The 21,553-nt window shown below is 38.7% G+C and overlaps 1 protein-coding gene across 5 annotated transcripts in view; it reads right to left on the bottom strand.

Moving 5' to 3' along the window:
* ocrl (OCRL inositol polyphosphate-5-phosphatase) overlaps positions 1-21,553 on the bottom strand; it is a 116,686-nt gene that overhangs the window by 22,267 nt on the left and 72,866 nt on the right. For 4 of the 5 annotated variants that reach the window (XM_043704674.1, XM_043704679.1, XM_043704676.1 and 1 more), the window contains 6 exons: positions 14,843-14,953; positions 11,571-11,736; positions 7,375-7,610; positions 5,351-5,374; positions 2,146-2,265; positions 831-915 (listed from right to left, as the gene is read on the bottom strand). In XM_043704674.1, the coding sequence (XP_043560609.1) occupies positions 831-915; positions 2,146-2,265; positions 5,351-5,374; positions 7,375-7,610; positions 11,571-11,736; positions 14,843-14,953 (742 nt within the window). The remainder of the gene's footprint in view (positions 1-830; positions 916-2,145; positions 2,266-5,350; positions 5,375-7,374; positions 7,611-11,570; positions 11,737-14,842; positions 14,954-21,553) is intronic. The other variant, XM_043704675.1, reaches the window with a different exon arrangement.

Below are 21,553 nucleotides of genomic sequence, written 5' to 3'. Positions count from 1 at the left end.
ACCTCACATACTGAAGCAGTTTGTGTCAACAATATGTAGCAAGACTGGACAACATTCAGGCTCAAGCTGATCAGCAGAAAGTAATAGTTTAACTACACAGTGTAAGGAAATGATCATCTCCAATAATAGAATCTAGCCACCTCCATATTGCATTCAAGAACATTACTATAACTGAATCCTTCATTATCAAAATTTGTGCTACTACTGTCAACAAATTGCACTGATCAGTGTCTTCAAGAGTAGACCTGAGAATAAGAATACTGAAATGAGCAATTCACCTCCTGACTGCCAATAACCTGTCCATCATCTATAAGGTAAAGTTAGGAGCATTACTTATACTCTTCACTGGCCTGCATGGGGTTCCAAAAGCACTTAAATGCGGAACATCATCCAGGACAAAGCAGTCAATTTGACTAACATGCCATCTATCACCTTTCACATTTACTCCCTCTCCCAACAACACGCAATGGCAGCAATGCATACCAGCTACGATCTGTAACTAATGAAGTCTCTTTTGTCAATACCTTCAAAATCTCCAACATCTTGGAACAAAAGTAGATGTACCATTTGCACCTCCCCACCAACCCAACATCGTGACTTAGAATTATACTGTTGTTTCTTCACTGTCATTGGAAACTCTTCCCTAGTAGGTGCGTGGGAATTCCTACATCCGATGGATAGCAACAGCTGAAAAAGACAGCTCAGCGACACCTTCAAAATGACACCTAAAATTAGGGATGAGAAACAAATGCTACCTTGCTTGCATTACCTACATCCCATGAAATTAAATACAATTTGATACTTGCTCCTTGTTGCACTGTAAAGGATACGAATAGTTTGTGGAATGCTCATGTCCAAGCAGTCAAAAATCTGTTGAAGTTCTTCCTGTGTACCAGGTGTCTGGAACAAATCCTCCTGTCAAGGCAGCGAAAGGTTAATAAAATCCCTTCTAGGTTTTTGAATCTTTTGCACTGATGAAAATTCACAGTTCTAATTCTCCTACTTTGTTTCATATACAATGGTGAATAAGTGAGAGAATTTATTTTGAGAAATGCAAAAAAAGTGAGCTGTGCAATTGAAATTTTAAGTCCAGACTTCAGGTCTCATTGCTGTAGGCTACCTACAATTATCAACAGATAATAAATAAACTATGCTTAAAAAAGGCTCCAGTGAGCATATTGAGGCATTAAGCATATGGTTTGAAGGTTTCAGGTACTTCTTATGAAAGAAGAGAACTGTATGGAGAATGAGGGGGTTAAAAAGAATTAGCTTGCATTTCTGTTTAGTTTCATAAAATCCCTAAAGTGTGGAAGCCATTTGGTCCATCGAGTTCACAGCAACCCTCTGAAGAGCATCCCACCCAGACCCACCCCAATAACCTTGCATTTACCATAGCTAATCCACCTGACCTGCACATCCCTGGACACTATGGGCAATTTAGTATGGCCAATTTGCTTAACCTACACATCTTTGGACTGTGGGAGGAAACCTGATCACCCAGAGGAAACCCATGCAGACACACAGCAAGAATATGCAAACCCTACACACAGACGGTTGCCCGAGGCTGCAATCAAACATGGGTCCCTGGCGCTGTGAGGCAGAAGTGCTAACCACTGAGCCACCTTGCTGCTCCTTACTGTTTCCTTATTTATCGTGAGTCCTGAAGGTGTGCAAATTGAACAAGGTCAGGCTTCATAGTGATGATTTTTGTGGTCTTTGCACTACTGCTTTAGACCCTTACATTATGAATAGCCAGAATATCGAATCATACCCCAGCAATGGTCAACATCTTCAGGCAAGGCAGGGTGATAATGAAAAACATTTAAGAGAAAATGACTATGGATTGTGAAAACTCAGTGCCACAGCTGTAGTAGGTAGACAAACTTATTCCACTATGTTAAAATGCTACAGCATTATCCTTATTTTTGCAAAATTATAATTGCTCAGACAGAACTTGTTTCATTAACCAGAATCAGGATGTAATTAACTAGTTTTACTGGATTACAAATATTCAACTACAAGATCATAAGACTTTGTCTGTAATCATATGCCTCATCGGCAAAATGCTTTCTTTTGATAAATGATGAATGAGTCACATGAATGATAGCTTATAGGCAGAAGACAATGAAAATTAACTGCATGTACCTGTCGACTTGCATTTTTAAAGAGATGATCCACCAACAACCAAATTTCTTTTGGAATCTGCAGAGGTCTATTGTCAGTTCCTGCATTATCCACTGAGACAAGTTCTAAACGAGATTTCTCCTATTAAACAGAATATTTAAACAATTCAGGGTCACTTGCTGTAAAAGAGACAAATCACTTACTGTGCAATTTCTGTTCATTCAAATCCAAAGCAGGAACTAAGCTATGTATAATTAAAATGTACAAGTTATTTTCTGTATTTTTAATCATTATTTATAACTCTAATATTGTTCATCATGAAGCTCAACTAATTATTAATTTTAGAAATCAAGCACATAAATTTAATTTCCTCCCCAGAAAAATTCACACAGAATTCTACGTGATAACAGTGTTCTGTGATTGAATACTGTATTCAGAAATCATGTTAGTCCTCTAATATCAGTAAAGGGCCATGACCTGACCACTGACAAAAATTCTCACTTTTTTTAAATACATGAATGAATGGAAAAAACATTTCATTCCTTAGCACCATATGAAAACATACTGCAGTGACGATGGCTTTGCACCAACTTTCTTTTTGGTCCTATCAGTAATGTTTTATGAAGAATGCACAGATTTGCATTATGAATAGCTGGGTGACTACTCAAAGGTCAAGGCTTCAAATGGAGTTGTAGGAAGGAAATAAATGCAGGAGTGCTAACAAGAAGAGTCACAAAACCTACCCAGGGAAAGAACTGGAGAATTGCTAGAAAAAAGGTGCGGGCTCAAACTGTTAGTGGCAGGAATGCATGATTCAGTTATCTTTCGTTTGGCTAATTACATAAAATCAGGCATGACATCATGAAATTAACAACGTTCCAGATTTTACAGCATAATTGCACAGTATGTCTTAAAGAGATAAAATTGATTAAAGCTTATTCAATTTTCAGCTTGTAATTTAGGAAAAGTAGTAGAATTATTTTGGATTTTACTCAAATATGTAAAATAAATCAATGTATTGTTGGGAAATTAGTTAAAAAAAGACATTTACATGGTTGAAAAGTATGCATTCTTCCGGGTTTTATATCAATACATTTCCTGTGTGTAAATGCATTGTGGTAGGGGTCTTAATAGAGATGTAGAGCAGGAAAAGAAGCACGTACTTTTTGGAAACTGGCAGAAATAATCTGAATAATGATAAATGGAAAAGTTGGGATTTTAAAAGAAGAGAAATTGCAATAGCAAAAGGAAAATATCAGGAAAAAAGGGTAGGAAAGGTAGCATATTTTTGCCAAATAAACAAAACAGTCAATGAAAATATTGCTTATTAACAAACCAATGCTACTGCTTTTACCCAAGAGAACCAATAGATCTCATTTCCTTGTACTGAAACTTGATTTTTGTCCAGTATTTTCGATAGCATTAAAGCCACAGATACGCAGGCAAGTTTTTTAACCCCCGGTTCAATATTCCTTACAGCATAACAATCTGTTACTACTTCACACAACTGCTGGTGTTGCCTTTAAGTCAGAATTCAAATAGAGCTAAATTATGGCAAGATACACAAGATTTAGCACTGAAACAGCCTTTTTTTGTTGGCAATTTATAAATGAACTGGATATTGGAATGCAGAATAAAATTTCAAAATTTGCCAATGGTATCAAGCCTGGAAGAATGGCAAAACAGTGAAGATGGTACAAATCGAATGCAACAGAAACAGGTGACAAATGGCAATCAGAATTTAATACTGAAAGTGCTGCTTTTTGGCAGAAGGGAGAGTGAGGATTATGGGTTACAGCAAGAGAATGGAACTAATTGCATTGCTCCATAGTGAGCAGGCAGTGATTTAAATAGGTCAAATGGTCATCTATTTCACGCCATTGATTTTTATCATGATTAAAACAAATTATTCAGTGCTTCATGTAAAATTCTACAAATTTCTACACTTGGTGGAGTGTATGTATATATTTTCTGACAGAGTTTTGCAATTGTGCACAAAGAATCCCAGGAGTAAAAACGCCTCAATGAACACTAACAGATCATTTGGTTCAAGCGCATATGGATATTTTAGACAATAAATTCGTTCTAGTATGTGTAGGTAGCAAAATCAAACCATAAAGATGTTAGCTGATAACACTGGCATTCCTGAAACTGATAACTTACTCAACCGCCCTTGAAATTCTGAAGATGTCAATGCTATATTTTACAAAATCATATGGAATGTATTGTTACGTTCTATCTGGCCCATTACGCACCTGTGGGTCATTCAGTAAGCACTGGTAGATTGTGTGTTCACTAGAAATTCTCCAGAAATGTATTCTGACAGGTTTTAGTATACCCCTTTTAATTTTATATTAAAGTCATGGTCTGGGTTAAAAACTCTCTGTTTTAATATCCAAGATTACAAGTTTGTGTCAGTTAGCTGATTTCAGCCAGATCATGAGTTGGGAAACCACAATTGGCTCAATGTCTAATGGGCTATGGTGGAGTGGGGGGAAAAGTATCAGTTACTTCTCAGTGATTCCTGTGCATATATAAATTAAGAATACGACTTGACCAGTCTGAGGTGTCCTCCAAAATCAAATAGCCTGTTAACAGATATTCAGTAGGTTTAGGAATGAATGGTTATGTCATTGAGATATTAACACCCACGCAGCCACTAAACAGCAGGAGAAAACCTCCAGTCTCTTTACAGCATGTCATTAAGGGATATGGACCAGAGGGAAGTACATATACTTAGGCCAGAGATCAGCCATTAAATGGCACAAGGGATTGATTGGCCTATTCCTATGTTACTGATATGATTATTCAGTGGTTACTTAAGCAGTCAGTTAGCTTAGTTGATGGACAACTGGTTTGTGATGCACGGTGATGCCAATAATGCAGTACAAGTTCTGTACCGGCTGAGGTTATCATAAAGTTCCCTCTTAATCAATCTCTGTCCTCACCTTAGATATGCTGCCCCTCAGATTAAACAACCACCAATCTCTTCCTATTGAGAGAGCAGTGTCACAGTCCAAAAAGGTTACAGTGAGTTTAGTTAAACCAACAGAAAAGGTGTAATTCCTTCATTGGCGTTTCTGATTGAACAAAGTTATCTTGTGGGAAAACGCCAAAAGTTAAATATTGGCTTCAAACCTGATGGCTTTAGAAATTTCAGAAATATTTAGAAGGTATTAGATGTAGTCAACCAGTAAAAGTCTAAGACTTCCAAATGTACCATTACCTTATGTAAAATGCTGTCATCATCCTGAACAGGCAGAAGAAGTAGAAAGAAAAAAGGTATCAGCCAGAGAAAGCTTTCTCCAAAAGATCATATGCACAGATTACAGAACTGAGATAAATGCAGCAATAATTACTCCATTCCCTTGGAATGTTGTTTACAATTGTCAAAATGGAAAACTTTTAAAAAAAAACCTTATTTCAGTAATGAACTGAAGTACAACATAACAATTACGAAATGAGAGAATTTTGAAATTGAAAACGGAGTGAATAAAAGAGCCAAGTCAGCCAAGTCAGGTGGAGGACAAGATGAGTCAAGATAAAACTCTCTTTATTCAGTTCCAAAAATCATAATTTAACTTTAATCTCGAAGAGTACTCTGCCTTGGTGTAGCATTTCCCACCATTCAAGATTTAAATGACTCTAAATTTGTCCAAAATATCTTTGACTATTTTAAAAAAAACTAATCATAGTGAGGGCAATAAATGTTAAACTGCAAAGTTTAAAATGTTGGTTATAGACAGTTCACTCAAACTGTTCTAGTCATGAGTTTTATTTCTAGCTCAAACACTACAAATGCCAACACACTGCTTACATGCTCCCATACCTATATTGCCAGCTCTCATCCCATTAGCCCTCAATTACATACAACCATTACTAGGCCCCTAGTTCCACTTAGGTCTCACACATCTATGCCAGAGCCTACTAGATGATAACAATGAACACCAGAAAATGGAACATCCTTCAGTTAAAAGCAAGTAAATTCAAATCAGGTAAACAACACAAAAATCAGCAGAAATCTTTTTACAATATACCCTCACCGTAGTCTCAGAGGTTCATTCCCTATTATAGGAGTGTAACATTTCCCACTTTCTCACACCAGTGGGAGTGGCCTTACCATTTTAGAAAGTTTTGTGCTGCAGGCCTATACTTCCCAAAGTGATTCTCATACAGCGCCTTTACAAGTAGATGCAAAAGACATTCAATTCTATTCGTCTGGCTAGATTTGAATTCAGACGTGAAAAGCCAGCGTTTAAATCAAATAAAGACTTGAATCAGAGTTCAAAAATCATTGCTAAGATAATTCAACAATTGGCAATTGACAAACTGAGATGACTGTTACTGTAATGGCTGCAGGTGTACTCAGCAGAAAGAAAAAGTGCTGAGGGACAATAGTGGCACAATCATAGTACACATGTTTATGGGAGATGCATCACCTTTTACTCACAGAATAAACAATATAAATAAAAAGTGCCAACTAAACATCTTTTCCACATAAACACCATTTTCTTGCTCTCAAATACATTTCTCCATAATTGTAATCTCCACTACTGATCCCCCTGCTGTTAGGCACACAACACACATAAGCATAAAGCATAATTTGCGCAAATGATAGTAACTCTGCAAGTTGAAAATATTTTCAGAACAACCAACATAATAAATGTTTACATTTTCTACAGAATCCTCCAAGTGCATTTTCATTGTGGTTCTCTAATCTCTATAGATACACAAATTTTTATTATTAGGTAACCAAATGGACAAAAACACCATTTCCTCAACCAGAACTGAAGTTCAATCATGATTTGTTCACAACAACCAAAAGCCCAACCATTTGGTGCTGTTGCTGATGGAAACATCCCGTTACTTTAAGGAAAATGACATCTTAAGAATTTAAATTTTTCAATAAATAAAGCCACAGTGACGCAATGAGAGTACGCTGCCATCAGCAACATTTCTCTATGATAACAAAGACTCGATATTTTAAAAAAAGTTGTTATTATTGTTGATTGAGGGGAAAATAGAAAAGCAGGACTATAGAAACAGAGCATGAAAATGGGCACAATGAGCAAGAAGATCTTGTTCCATGCTGCATGATTCTCTGGAAACAAAATTTAATTTTTGTCTCTCTGTTTAAATTGGAGGGTGAGGTGGGAGTATTGTGGGAAAAAAGGACTTGCAAAGGGCAGTGTCCAAAATTTTATAAAATATTAATCATGTAGATCTTTTAACATGAATTCAATTTCTTACCAGGTCTATAAGCTTGGTGATGGGCACTTCTCTTATTGGCTTCTTCATTCGACACAGTGATTCAAGTGATGTACCAAAGCAGCTTGGCAGGTAGTTACCACCAATAGTAAGGAAGTAATCTTTGCCCCGATCCAGATGCAAAACCAAGATGTCCTCAATCTTATCCTCAGTTGAGTTTAATAATGTCACAGTATCCTTACTAACATAAACTTCAAGTGATATATCCACAGATTCATCTGAAATAGAGCATTCAGAAGCACTCAAATGTTACTTTAAAAAAAAGAGATGTTGAGACGAAGTCACAGCAATTTGCATTGACGTAGTACTTTCAAAATAAAGCTGCTAAGGGCTTGACAATTGACATAAGTAGTCGAAAAACTATGGACTGAGCAATTAGAAAAGATGATTGAGCTCATTTGAAAAACAGAAATGCATGCATGTAGATTAAAATTTTTATTTAATCCATATTATCACTGATCCACTGTAAATTGGATCTTTTTATATTTGATAGTGTTCCCTTACCGCTACAGTTTAGGTCACCTATTGGGTGAGCATTGCATTTGGTAAGGAAACTTGAGGACCTTCTGTTACTGCACACAATGCAACCACAAGTACAGAATATTTCATATTGTCATACACAGTTGATCCTACAACTGCCCCATGTTTGCACTTTCTATTGTCACCCGAATAATTCTAGGGTATCAACATTCACATGGCAGTTCACTGGTTTCCTCCATAGCCATTGGGAATGCATGGGTTCTCGAGCTTCACAGATACAAAATGTATTTGCTTGAATATTAGTTTCAATTAAATGCTAGTTTGGGGTAAACTCTTGCCAGAAAGTTCGATGGTGTCTTCATTCTGTTGCAGCTTTTGTGTATTCATTCCATCATCATTTCTGATGCATTTAATTTGTGGCCTTACCTTTTTATAAAAATTCTTATGACACAGGTTGCTAGATCTGAAGTGCTCAACATTTTGTTTGCCATATATCTCCTATACAAGAAAACTAAATGATCCTTTATTATACAAGCAAATTTGGACTTCAGATCTCAGATGCTGGGAATTTGGTGAGTTAATGGAATCTTCACTTTCCCTAAAAAAGTTTTATAATTAATGCAAACAATTAAGATTTATCTGTAACTATTTAAATTGAGAACCAGAGGCCTAATCAGGAATCACAAACTGTATTGTGAAACAGCAGTAGTTACTTAAATAAGGAAACTAGTATGAACTTATTCTGGCAACTGTGGCTCAGCTAATTCTTTAGTTTCAAATAGAAATATAGTATCTCAGTGCGATTTTGTTACAGAGCACAGATCAAACAAAGTACCAGAACTTTCGTGAGTTGAGGTAACTTTATATACAAGCAAAACTATATGTTTTGCAAATTATTAACATTTAACTGAAAGCTACTACTTCAATTTAGAGGTAAGGAGCCTAAGTAGAGGTACACAAACTATTTGCTGCAGAACAGCTGTCGTTAGTTAATTAAGGAAATAGTTTCAACTGTTTGTTTTGCTGTAACTGGGGCTCAACTAATTTTTTAGTTTCAAAACATGTTAACATAACATCTCAATGTGATTTTACACAGGAATGCTGGGAATTTGGTGAGTTGAGAAAATAAGGCAACAAGGGAAATGTGGTGATTTATTTTAAAAACAAAAACCTTTTCACCTTATGGCTTGCTCCTGAGCAGAGCCGTGACCAAGTTCCTTGAGATTTGCAATTGCTGTTAAGTGTTTAGACGAAATTGGTGGGATTGTGGGAACTGTTGAGAATATCAGATGAACACCCAGGTGCACAAAATACTGGGAGAAACAGTTAGCACTTTGACACTTGAAGATTAGAGCTTGATGGGGCAAGAAAAGAGTAAAAGTTTGGGCAAAGTCAAGATACATGAAAGGGAAAAGATATGGACAACCAATGTACAACACCTTGGACTTAAAAAGAGATAGTAGATAGAAGTATAAGTTATTGGGTGGAATTGAAATAAGAAAGCAATTAAGCATGCTAAATTACATTGTAAGGAAGAGGAGGAGAAGGGATGATTACATTACTTGATTAGAGCATTGCAATACTGGAGAAAGAGAATACTCCAGAGGGTTCAAGTACAAAAACAATTTAGCTCGTAGAGATCAAAAGGGTGAAAGTGCATAGTTCGGTTTGGTTTATAGGACACTAACTGGTGGGAAGGTTGCAGAGGAACAAACCTGCAAAGAAATCAGAGTTGTGCAAATGTTATAGAGTAGCTACAATTAGGAACTTCAGTTATCTGAATGTAGACAGGGATAATGGGAGTGCAAAGTGCAGAAAGGGGGCAAGTGTTTCTATAGTGTGTTCAAGAGAATTCTCTACAACAGTATATGTCCAGGTAAGGAGACAGGACAGTAATGGACCTTTTTGGAAAGGAGATGGGCCAGGTAGATCAAGTTACTAAGGGAATGGTTTGGTCACAGTGATCGTATCATAGATTTAGGATGATGGTGGACAAGAAAAATGAATGATCCAGAATAACAGCAATTAACCAGTAAGAGCTGATTTTGATGGGGCAAGAAAAGAGTAAAAGTTTGGGCAAAGTCAAGATACATGCAAGGGAAAAGATATGGACAACCAATGTACAACACCTTGGACTTAAAAAGAGATAGTATATAGAAGGTAAAGAAAGTGTGCTTAAGAAAGGTAGAAAATACAGTTGACAGTCGGGCTGACTATAGAAAGTCTAGAATGGAGGTGGAGTAGCAAAAGGGCAGATTATTGACTAATGTATTAAATGAATGCTTTGCATCTGTCTTTACAAAGGACAGAGATGCTAACAAAGGTCATAGTGACATAGAAGGAATGTCAGTCACTAGAAGGGCTCAAAATTAACAAGCAGGGGGTCCTGGTTAGACTGCATGTGCTCACAGTCGAGAAGGTACCAAGGCCTGACAAGATGCATCCAAAGATACCAAAGAAATTGAATCTGGACATTGAGGCATTGGCCACGATGTTTAGTCTTGCTTAGACTCAGGTGTGATGCCAGAGGACTGGAGAATTGCAGACTTCACACCCTTATTCAAAAGAAGTTTGTAAGGCTGAGTTGAACAATTACAGACCAGCCATCTTAACTTTTGTGGCAGGGGAAACATCTGGAAAAAATTTGGGATAATTACATAGAAAAATAGAAGAGTCATGAGCAAAGCAAGGGCGTGAATATCACTTTCATAGCTATCACCAAGGCATTCAATACTGAGTAGAGGACCACTATGGAAAATCCTTGAAAAACTTGGAGTGTCTTCCTAGGTTCCTGGCCACTGTGAAGCAGCTTTTAATCTTAAAGTTGACATACAAATAGAGTTATAGATACAGGGTAGCAATCTTTTCTGAAAAGGTAATTTGGAGTACTGTCCTGGTCTGTTAGGGATCACAAAAAGGAAACACAGAGGATAACTAGATTTTAACTTATGAATTTTACTTCTAACTAACATAACAACTTATATTTATGTAGCATTACTAAAGTGCAGAAGTTCAAAAGATCAACTCAAAATCTGTCACTAATGCGTGTGTCAGGTCTTGCATACCTTCATGTCTTCATGGAGACTAAAGAACTATTAACTAAGGAGGAAAAGTCATAGGCTGAAAAGAACAAGAACTCATCATATTATAACCAAAATTTGACAGTGACTTGTAGAATTAAAGTGCGTAATCAGCAGTCCACAACCTGAAGAAATATTGGAGATTTAAGTATAATACTTGATGGTTTATTCATCTCCAAGGCCCTCTTCTATTTCTCAACTGTACCATGGTGGTGTTAATGGTGCTGGAAGTGAAAAAGCTGTCAATTGGCAAGACATACAACTTGGCGATTTCTGTTTTTCTCCAAAGGTTAACATTAAAATATTAAAGCAGAAGAAAAAAATGCAGGGTTACAAAAAAAGAACAGAAGTGAGACTGAAATTAGAGAACACTTTCAAAAGAACCTACAGAAACACGGTGGTCCTGCAGTCTTCTATGCTGTGATACAAATGTTATGATTAAGACTTAGTGAAACTGGGAATAAATTCCTTTTGAACTCTAAACGATACCTATGATTTAGCCTTAAGGACTAAATGTAAAACTATTTCTAGGTTCAAATAAAACATGGGCTAACAGAACCTGTGATAGCACCATATTATTGAACTACTACACTTTAAAAATATTCTTACTTTACTTACTCGGCTCGAGGTAGCCTTCACAAGGTTCTGCTCGCAGCCATTGTTTGCTGTAATGACTGTCATTTAGTTTAGGAATGAAGGAGAAATGACATGGCACCTGCCCATCATTGGTTATCTGAAACTTTTCCCTTTTCAGCTGTCGGAACTTAACATCCTCAAAGGTAAACTGGAATTAAGAAAGTAAAATAAAATAATGAAGAAAACAGGAGTGTCTTATTGATTCTTTTATTCCATTTATTTCAAAAACAATGCAAACATTACTCATGCAATTTTAAAAAGAGTTACAGGCTACTTTATTCTTTCATAGGATGTGGGCATTGCTGGAAAGGCAAACATTTGTTGCCTATTCCTAATTGCTCTCAAATTGAGTGGCTTCATAATCCATTTCAGAAGACAGTTAAGTATCATCCACAATGCTGTGGGTCTAGAGTCACGTGTAAGCTAGGTAAATGTGATAGATTTATTTCTACCCCTAAGGAGATCACTGGTGAACAATTGCGTTTGTTTAAAATAGTTAATTATTATAATTATTAAAACTAGCTTCACATTACATTTATTAACTGAATTTAAATTCCAACAGCTGCTATAGCAGAATTTGAATCCATAACCCTAAAGCAAAGTCTAGGCCTACAGAATACTAACCAGTGACATTACAATTATGCCTCATCCTCTCAAGATTCTGAAATAACTAATCTGTATCTGTTAACATCAATGACCTAGTGCGTTAACATTGCCACTTCCATAAAGCTCAAGGTTTAACCAGATTAACAGCCTGCAAAGCATGGCCATCTCCTACATGGAATATGAAAATTTATCTATTCCACTAGACAATACCAAATTCACCATTTAAGAATTAGTCTGGCTAATGCTATTGACTGACACATTAAGTTGTAAGGAGCAACATAACATTGTTGCATTGAGCACAGAGATGTAGATTGATTCTGTCTTTCACAATGTAAAGTTTGTTGATGCTAAGCTGATTGACTTCAACAATCCTCAAACTCTTCATACTTTATTGAAAAAATTTCTGAACTAGAATTGAATGTAGAGAAGCTGGCTCCGGCTGCCACGTCATTGATGGCATTGAGTGCCTTCAGTGGTGTTGGAGGTGCATTTACCTCGGCAATTGCAAAGTATTACATTATACTCCTGATTTGGGACTTGCAGGTGATGCATAGTCACTGGCGAGACAAGAGGTGCGTCATTCACTACAGAATGTTTGGCCTCTGACCTCCCACGTAGCCACAGATCCAAATGGCTGGTTTGAATTCAGGTGGTCAATGGTAACTACAATGGTGCTAATAATGGGGAAATTCAGCCCTGGTAATGCTTATGAACATCAAGAGATGGTGATTAGATTCAGTCTTGTTTGACATGGTCAATATCTGACACTTCTATGGTGTGAATGTTACTTGCTACTTAACAGCCTAAGCCTGATGTTGTCCAGGTCTTGCTGAACACTGAGATGATGGACTGCCGCAGCATCCATGCAATCGTGAATGATGCTGAACATTGTTGAGGAAGTGACAGCATAGTAGTAATGTCACTAGCTTAGTAATCCAGAACCCCAAACTCAAATATTCTGGGGAAATGAGTTCAAAACCTATCATGGCAGATAGTGAAACAAATCTGAAATGAAAACTAATGAAACAGTGACCAAGATAATTGTTGTAAAAGTCAATCTGGTTTGCTAATATCTCTTAGGGAAGCTGTTTCTTAACAGCTCTGATATGGCTTGTACTACTATACTCATTCTCAAATCTACATAAAAAGTGACTTCCTGTATGAGATGGGTGTTAGAATTTCACTGATTCTTAAAGAACATTCTCTATGATACAATTCAAAATGCTGAACATTAAGGATAAGCTCATACAAATGTAGACATTCAAAGGGATATTTTAGAATACATGGGATAACTACATTCCAAAGAATAAGAAAAATTCCAAGGATGGATCTACCATCTATGATCATCATGAAAAATGTTCAAGACAGTATCAAACAAAGAAGAAGCATATAATCATGCAAAGACAGGTGGCAGTTCAGAGGATTAGACAGAATAAAAAACACCAAAGAATAATCAAAAAATGAAGAGGAGGAGGAAAACTTAAGAGTTCAAGACAAAACATTTATGTACAGAGTACAAAGCTCTGGATAATTTTGTATCCCAGAAACACTGGCCAAAGAACAGAAATTTCATTTCCTAAATGACAGGACGATTTGAATGCTAAACCCAATTCAATGTTCCAGCCTCAGTTTATGAAGGGTGTTAAAATGTATAGATGCCATGCAGCTTCTCTCATTTGCATGGTTCTCTATATTATGTGCAGATATTGTGAGACAATTTGAGTGATATCAGTAATCAGACCACAACTGGTGGTACAATGTACGAATGGAAATAAAGTAATTCTATAAAAAAAGAGATTGCTTTGTTCTGAAGTAGAATACTTTGGATGCTGGAAAAATGAAATAAACAGAAAAGGCTGGAAATACTTAGCAGGATAGGCATTACGTATGGAATGAAAAACGGGGTAGATACTTTAGGTTGATCTTCCTTAAGCAGAACTGGGAAAAGTCAGAAACTTATTAGGTTTTCGGCAATTGAAAGGGAGCAAGTGTGGGAAGAATAACCTAACACAAGGTCTGTATTATACAGGTCGTTCAATGTGAATTAGCTAAAACATGATTGAGGAATTGTGGACATTTTTGGATAACACAAACTTTCTACTGAATGGCTACAGTGATCTTCTATTAGTGATCTTCTACAGCATAATTTTCTATAGTTGTTTTCCATTGCGAGGTTTTCTATAGTGCAAGGTTGCACAGGAACACAAGTGTCACGTTATAGCAGAGCGACCTATAATAAGCAACACCTTCATTTTCAAAGGCACCTTGCCTTGCAAGTGCAAAAAAATGCAATCCTCAATCCAAGCTGATGAAAATTTATTGACCAGAACTGTTAACTGGTTTTCCACAGATGCTGATTGATGTTAGTAGTTCAAAATGTTTCTTTAGTTTTACCACTTCTGAATTCTGCATGACAAAATAACAAGAATCCTTTTATTTTTAAATCAAATAGTGGCTTTTAATGAGTCCAGGAGCAAGTCTGATAATGCCAGGCAGCAACACCGGCAAAGTCAATTTATAAACCATATAGATAAAATAAAAGAAGACGTTTTTATGGGTCACATGCATTTAGAAACTTACTACAAACATTAGCAACATTGTAGAAAGGGCTGCTAATGCTCCTACAAGATTTGCAGCTACGCACTTACATCTCTTCTGCTAAGGCATAAAGAAGGTAAGAAATCATTCTCCATCCGATCCATCACTCGAACAATATCTTCAAACACCTTCTTGTATCTCTGCTCATCTACAATTTTCACCTAGAGCAGAATGGAAGAGGTTAACCTGGTACTTCTTGTGGATATTTTAAAAAAAAACTAGATATATTCTACTTGCTTTTTGTATTTATAACATTTTAAAACATTTGTATACATTACAGCACAGGCATTTCAGCCACCAAGCCTTCGCCAATTCCTAACTGTTATTTTGATCCAATACTTATTGCCCATGTGCGGTTTATTTCTCTCTGTTCGTCTCCCATCCATTAGCCTAACAAGATATGTCTTAAACTTTGCTAATGTGCCTGCTTCCTTCGGCTTCACTAGCAGTGCATTCCAGTACCACCCACCACCCTTTGTGTGAAAACGTTTCCCCACATCATCTACCCTATCTATGCCTCTCATAATTTTGTAGATCTCTATCAGATCGCATGTCAACCTCCGCCCATCCAGTAAAAACAATCCAAGTTTAGACAACTTCTCCTCATAACTAAAACCCTTTAGGAATGAATTAGGTGTAGGGAAATGGGTACTGGTTGGTGGGACACTGCAGTCTGGGTAATATTTTTGGGCAAGTTTCTTAGAATAGCATGTTCCAATTAGCAATGCTGTACTAGACATGGTATTGTGCAACAAGATAGGATTAAAGATTCCATCTCATTCCTGAAGAAGGGCCTGTGCCCGAAACGTCGAATCTCCTGTTCCCTGGATGCTGCCTGACCTGCTGTGCTGTTCCAGCAATAAAGTTTCAACTTTGATCTCCAGCATCTGCAGACCTCACTTTCTCCTTAAAGATTCCATAGCAAAGGCACCCCAAAGTAGCAGCAAATATAATATAACTTTTTTACATTTAACTTGAAGAGAAATATGCTTCAAGCCTGGTCCTATGAAAACTTAAATAAGGGTGATGATGAGGGAATGAAAGCAGAGCTGGCTAAAATGAATTGGCATATTAGGTTAAAGGATGGACATTCCTTGAAGCAGACATTCAAAGAGATATTTCATAATACATAGAATAGATACATTCCAAGGAATAAGAAAAATTCCAAGGGCAGATCGACCTACTGTGGTTAAAAGAAATATTTAAGATATAAAGATTTGGATGCGAATATTGGAAGTATAGTTAGTAAGTTTGCAGATGACACCAAAATTGGAGGTGTAGTGGACAGTGAAGAAGGTTACCTCGGAGTACAATGGGATCTTGATCAGATGGGCCAATGGGCAGAGGAGCGGCAGATGCAGTTTAATCGAGATCAATGTGAGGTGCTGCATTTTGGAAAGCCAAATCAGGACAGGACTTATACAATTAGTGGTAAGGTCTTGGAGACTATTGCTGAACAAAGAGACCTTGGAGTGCAGGTTCATTGTTCATTGAAAGTGGAGTCTCAGGTGGGTAGGATAGTGAAGAATTCTGGATTAGTGGTGCTGGAAGAGCACAGCAGTTCAGGCAGCATCCAAAGAGCAGCAAAATTGACGTTTCGAGCAAAAGCCCTTCATCAGGAATAAAGGCAGAGAGCCTGAAGCGTGGAGAGATAAGCTAGGGAAGGTTGGGGTGGGGAGAAAGTAGCATAGAGTACAATAGGTGAGTAGGGGAGGGGATGAAGGTGATAGGTTAGGGAGGAGAGGGTGGAGTGGATAGGTGGAAAAGGAGATAGGCAGGTAGGACAAGTCAAGTCTGGACAAGTCATGGGGACAGTGCTGAGCTGGAACTAGGGTGAGGTGGGGGAAGGGGAAATGAGGAAACTGTTGAAGTCCACATTGATGCCCTGGGGTTGAAGTGTTCCGAGGCAGAAGATGAGGCATTCTTCCTCCAGGCGTCTGATGGTGAGGGAGCGGCAGTGAAGGAGGCCCAGGACCTCCATGTCCTCGGCAGAGTGGGAGGGGGAGTTGAAATGTTGGGCCATGGGACGGTGTGGTTGATTGGTGCGGGTGTCCCAGAGATGTTCCTTAAAGCACGCTGCTAGGAGGCGCCCAGTCTCCCCAATGTAGAGGAGACCGCATCGGGAGCAACGGATACAATAAATGATATTGGTGGTTGTGCAGGTAAAACCTTGATGGATGTGGAAGGCTCCTTTAGGGCCTTGGATAGAGGTGAGGGAGGAGGAGTTCTTCCGTAATTACACCAGCACCACTCCCCACCTCTTCCTTCGCTACATTGATGACTGCATTGGTGCCACCTCGTACTCCCGCGAGGAGGTTGAGCAATTCATCAACTTCACCAACACATTCCACCCTGACCTTAAATTTACCTGGACCATCTCTGACACCTCCCTCCCCTTCCTGGACCTCTCCATCTCAATTAATGACGACAGATTTGACACTGACATTTTTTTACAAACCCAACGACTCCCACAGCTACTTGGATTACACTTCTTCCCACCCTACCTCTAGCAAAAATGCCACCCCTTATTCCCAATTCCTCCGCCTCCACCGTATCTGCTCCCAGGAGGACCAGTTCCACCACAGAACACACCAGATGGCCTCCTTTAGAGGCCGCAATTTCCCTTCCCACGTGGTTAAAGATGCCCTCCAACGCATCTCGTCCACATCCCGCACCTCTGCCCTCAGACCCCACCCCTCTAACCGTAACAAGGACAGAACGCCCCTGGTGATCACCTTCCACCCTACCAACCTTCGCATAAGCCAAATTATCCGCCGACATTTCCGCCACCTCCAATTGGACCCCACCCCCAGGGATATATTTCCCTCCCCACCCCTTTCCACCTTCCGCAAAGACCGTTCCCTCCATGACTACCTGGTCAGGTCCATGTCCCTCCCATCCTGGCACCTTCCCCTGCCACTGCAGGAACTGTAAAACCTGTGCCCACACCTCCTCCCTCACCTCTATCCAAGGCCCTAAAAGAGCCTTCCACATCCATCAAAGTTTTACCTGCACATCCACTGATATCATTTGTTGTATCCGTTGCTCCCGATGCGGTCTCCTCTACATTACTAGGAGGTGCCCAGTCTCCCCAGAGTGCTTTAGGGAACATCTCCGGGACACCCGCACCAATCAACCACACCGCCCCGGCTCTCTGCTTTTATTCCTGATGAAGGGCTTTTATCCGAAACGTTGATTTTGCTGCTCCTTGGATGCTGCCTGAACTGCTGTGTTCTTCCAGCACCACTCATCCAGAATACTTTCTCCTCACCCCCACCCTCCTCTAGCTTATCTCCCCACGCTTCCGGCTCTCTGCTTTTATTCCTGATGAAGGGCTTTTATCCGAAACGTTGATTTTGCTGCTCCTTGGATGCTGCCTGAACTGCTGTGCTCTTCCAGCACCACTAATCCAAAATCTGGTTTCCAGTATCTGCAGTCATTGTTTTTACCTGAATGGTGAAGAAGGCATTTCGAATACTTTCCTTTATTGGTCAGAGCATTGAGTGAAAGGGTTGGGAAGTCATGTTGCAGCTGTATAGGACATTGGTTAGGCCACTTATGAGATATTGTCTGCAATTCTGGTCTCCCTCCTCTAGGAAGGATGTTGTGAAACTTGAAAGGGTTCAGAAAAGATTCACAAAGATGTTGCCAGGGTTTGAGCTATAGGGAGAGGCTGAACAGGCTGGGGCTGTTTTCCCTGGAGAGTCAGGGGCTGAGGGGTGGCCTTATACAGGTTTCTAAAATTGTGAGGGGCATGGATAGGGTAAATAGGCAAGCTCTTTTTCCTGGGATGGGGGAGTCCAGAACTAGAGGGCATAGGTATAGGGTGAGACGGACAAGATTGAAAAGGGATGTAAGGAGTAACTTTTTCACACAGAGGCTGGTGTGTGTATGGAATAAGCTGCAAGAAGTGGTGGAGGCTGGTACAATTACAATATTTAAAAGGCATCTGAATGGATACATAAATAGGAAGTATTTAGAAGGATATTGACCAAATGCTGGCAAATGGGACTAGATTTGTTTAGGATACCTGGTGAACTGAAGGGGCTGTTTCCATGCTGTATGACTCTAAAAAAGGCACATAAATAGACAAAGACAGGTGGCACTTCCATGGAATGAACAGAAGGAAAAAAACGAAGAACAATCAAAAAATTAATAAAGGATAAAAAAAAAGTTCAAGACAAACCTAGCCAGAAAGGAAACTGGAGGATTAACGATGGAACAGAGGAAAAGGATTGGATAGGTATCTTGCATTGGTTTTCACTATACAAGTAACATCTGAGAAACAGCTAAATGATAGGAAATGGAAGGGTAGGAGGAATTTAGAAGTACTGCATTAGATATTTTGAGTCAGTCTTCACGAGGCAGAATACAAGTGGCATTCTCAGAAATAAGTGTAAATCAGAAATTGAAAGTTAATGTTCCTCTGTAAAATTACCTGGGAAGTGGCATAACAAATTGTTGGCACTGCAGTCTAGTATGTGCCCTGGTCCTAACAGATCTCTTTTCCTCAGGTGTTCAAAGAAGTTGCTAGGGAGACCGTGAGACTGTTGGTGTATTGGTTTTAACTTTCTAAACACTTTTGATTTGGGCAAGGATCCATTAGAATTAAACATAGCAAATATAACTCCTTTAATTCAAAAAAAGAATACAGCAGGCATGAAACTACATCTGTCAAAGGGAAGATGCTAGAAGCAATTATTAAAGAAGTTATGTTCAAAATCATCAGGCAAAGCCAACATTGTTTCTTGGATTTTACATTTTGTTAAAGGGAGAGAAGGATGGGTCTATAATAACAGGAGGAATTTAAGTTAAGGGACGGATCAGTCAAGGTGCAATGTCAAACACTTAAGGGGGTATATTTCAGAAAGCATTGAATAGACATATTCCAACAAGTAAAAAACTTCTGAAGGACCCGCATCCTTCGTTAACTAAAAAAAGTCAAACATAGTTTCAACTCAAAAATACAATCATGCAAAGACAGATAGTAGGTAAGGAAATTGCACAGAATATACAAACAGCAAGAATGACTATTAGGTTAATAAGGAGGGAAAATTAAAATATGAGAGAAAAATCAGCTTAAAAACAGCTAGAAAAAATGTTCCTTCAGATATTTAGGAAAAAATTTAAAGCAAATATTAGTCCTAAAAAAAAGACTATTAGCAATTAATATTAGGAATTAGTGACAAACCATAAACAAATGGTAGATGAACTGAACAGATATTTTTCATTGGAAAATTCTGAAATATCAACTCATTCAAGAATTAAAAGGGATGCCCATGTGGTACGCTCCCCATATTTTAAAAAATTGACATGCGAGACTTTTAAAATACTTGTTGCAGCTCTTATTACATACAAGTTGGTTAAGCACAGGAAATTTCTTAGCATTGGACTGTCGAAAGATATAGCTAACTAGATCACCATTGTGGAATTTCACAACTGTCATCATGTGCACATGTTAAAAAGCATCAAAACAAAGAGAATGCAGATTCTCCATTTCCAAGTCTGTCTCAATACTAGAAGAGACATTTCGACATACATTGCGCCTACAGAGGTGATAATTATTCATTTCCCAGAATAAACACAGAACTGCAGATGCTAGAAATCTGAGCAAAAAGCAGAGTGTTGGAGGAACACAGCGAGTGGCAGCATCGGCAGAGAGGAAACAGATTTAATGTTTTGAGCTCAGAGACCCTATGTCAGTTCTGTATTGCCAGCATGGTTTCTGTATCCATTTCTTATGATGTATTCAACTGATTTGACCAGGGAGGTGGAAACTCCTTCATTAAAACAAACAGCTCATTAACAGCCTCCCACTATCCGTTACTGGGTAGTGTTAAGAGATGTAAAGCAGCCAAAACTCACCAGCCAATGAGCAAGGGCATCGCAAAAAGACTGGTGACAGAATGGGTTCAGTCCAACCCAACAGAAACTAAACTGGGGAAATTGATACTCTAAAAGCCCTGCTTGTAACAATCCAAAAGACAGTAGAAACGGTGTTGAAACCCCACAAGTACCTGAAACTGATAGACCCCAGGTTCAGGAACCAGAAAAGGTGCCGGAACAAGAACAGCAGAGTTTGAAAGAGTCAAAGTGTGGCTAGCGTAGTCTTTTTGCTCAGAGGTAAACTGAGATGCAAAGTTCTCAAAACAAGGCAGGAAAATGTAAATGAGAAGCAGGCATACCTTTGTTTGTTGAGCCCAAAGTTTGGCAAGCAGAAACTGCCTTGCCAACTTTAGAGGGGGTTCAGGGAAGTTCTCAAATAGATAAGGTCAGAAGTCACATGACACCAGGATATAGTTCAACGCGTTTACTTGAAATCACAAGCTTCCAGATGAAGTGAAGAGAATCACACAGACAGAATTTATAGACACACAGAGCAAAGGATCGTACAAACTGTGTGAGTGAAGTGTCGACAGGCTAAATAACAAGACTCTGCAGGTGATCAAAAATGTCAGACGGTGTGAGTAACCACCTGCAGAGACTTGTTATTTAGCCTGTCGACTTTCCACTCACACCGTTTAGAGTCACAAAGTCATAGGGATGTACAGAACGGAAAAAGGCCTTTGGTCCAACTCGTCCATGCCGACCAGATATCCGAAAATAATCTAGTCCCATTTGCCACCACTTTGCCCATATCCTTCTACACCCTTCTATTTATATACCCATCCAGATGCCTTTTAAATGTTGTAATTGTACCAGCCTCCCCTGCTCCCTCTGGTAGCAGATTTCATACACTTACCTCTGCATGAAAAAGTTGC

Source organism: Chiloscyllium plagiosum, chromosome 15 (assembly GCF_004010195.1).
Source record: "Chiloscyllium plagiosum isolate BGI_BamShark_2017 chromosome 15, ASM401019v2, whole genome shotgun sequence".
NCBI classification, from domain to species: domain Eukaryota; kingdom Metazoa; phylum Chordata; class Chondrichthyes; order Orectolobiformes; family Hemiscylliidae; genus Chiloscyllium; species Chiloscyllium plagiosum.
Note: the sequence above shows the minus strand (reverse complement) of the source record. Positions and strands in the feature narration are given on the sequence as shown.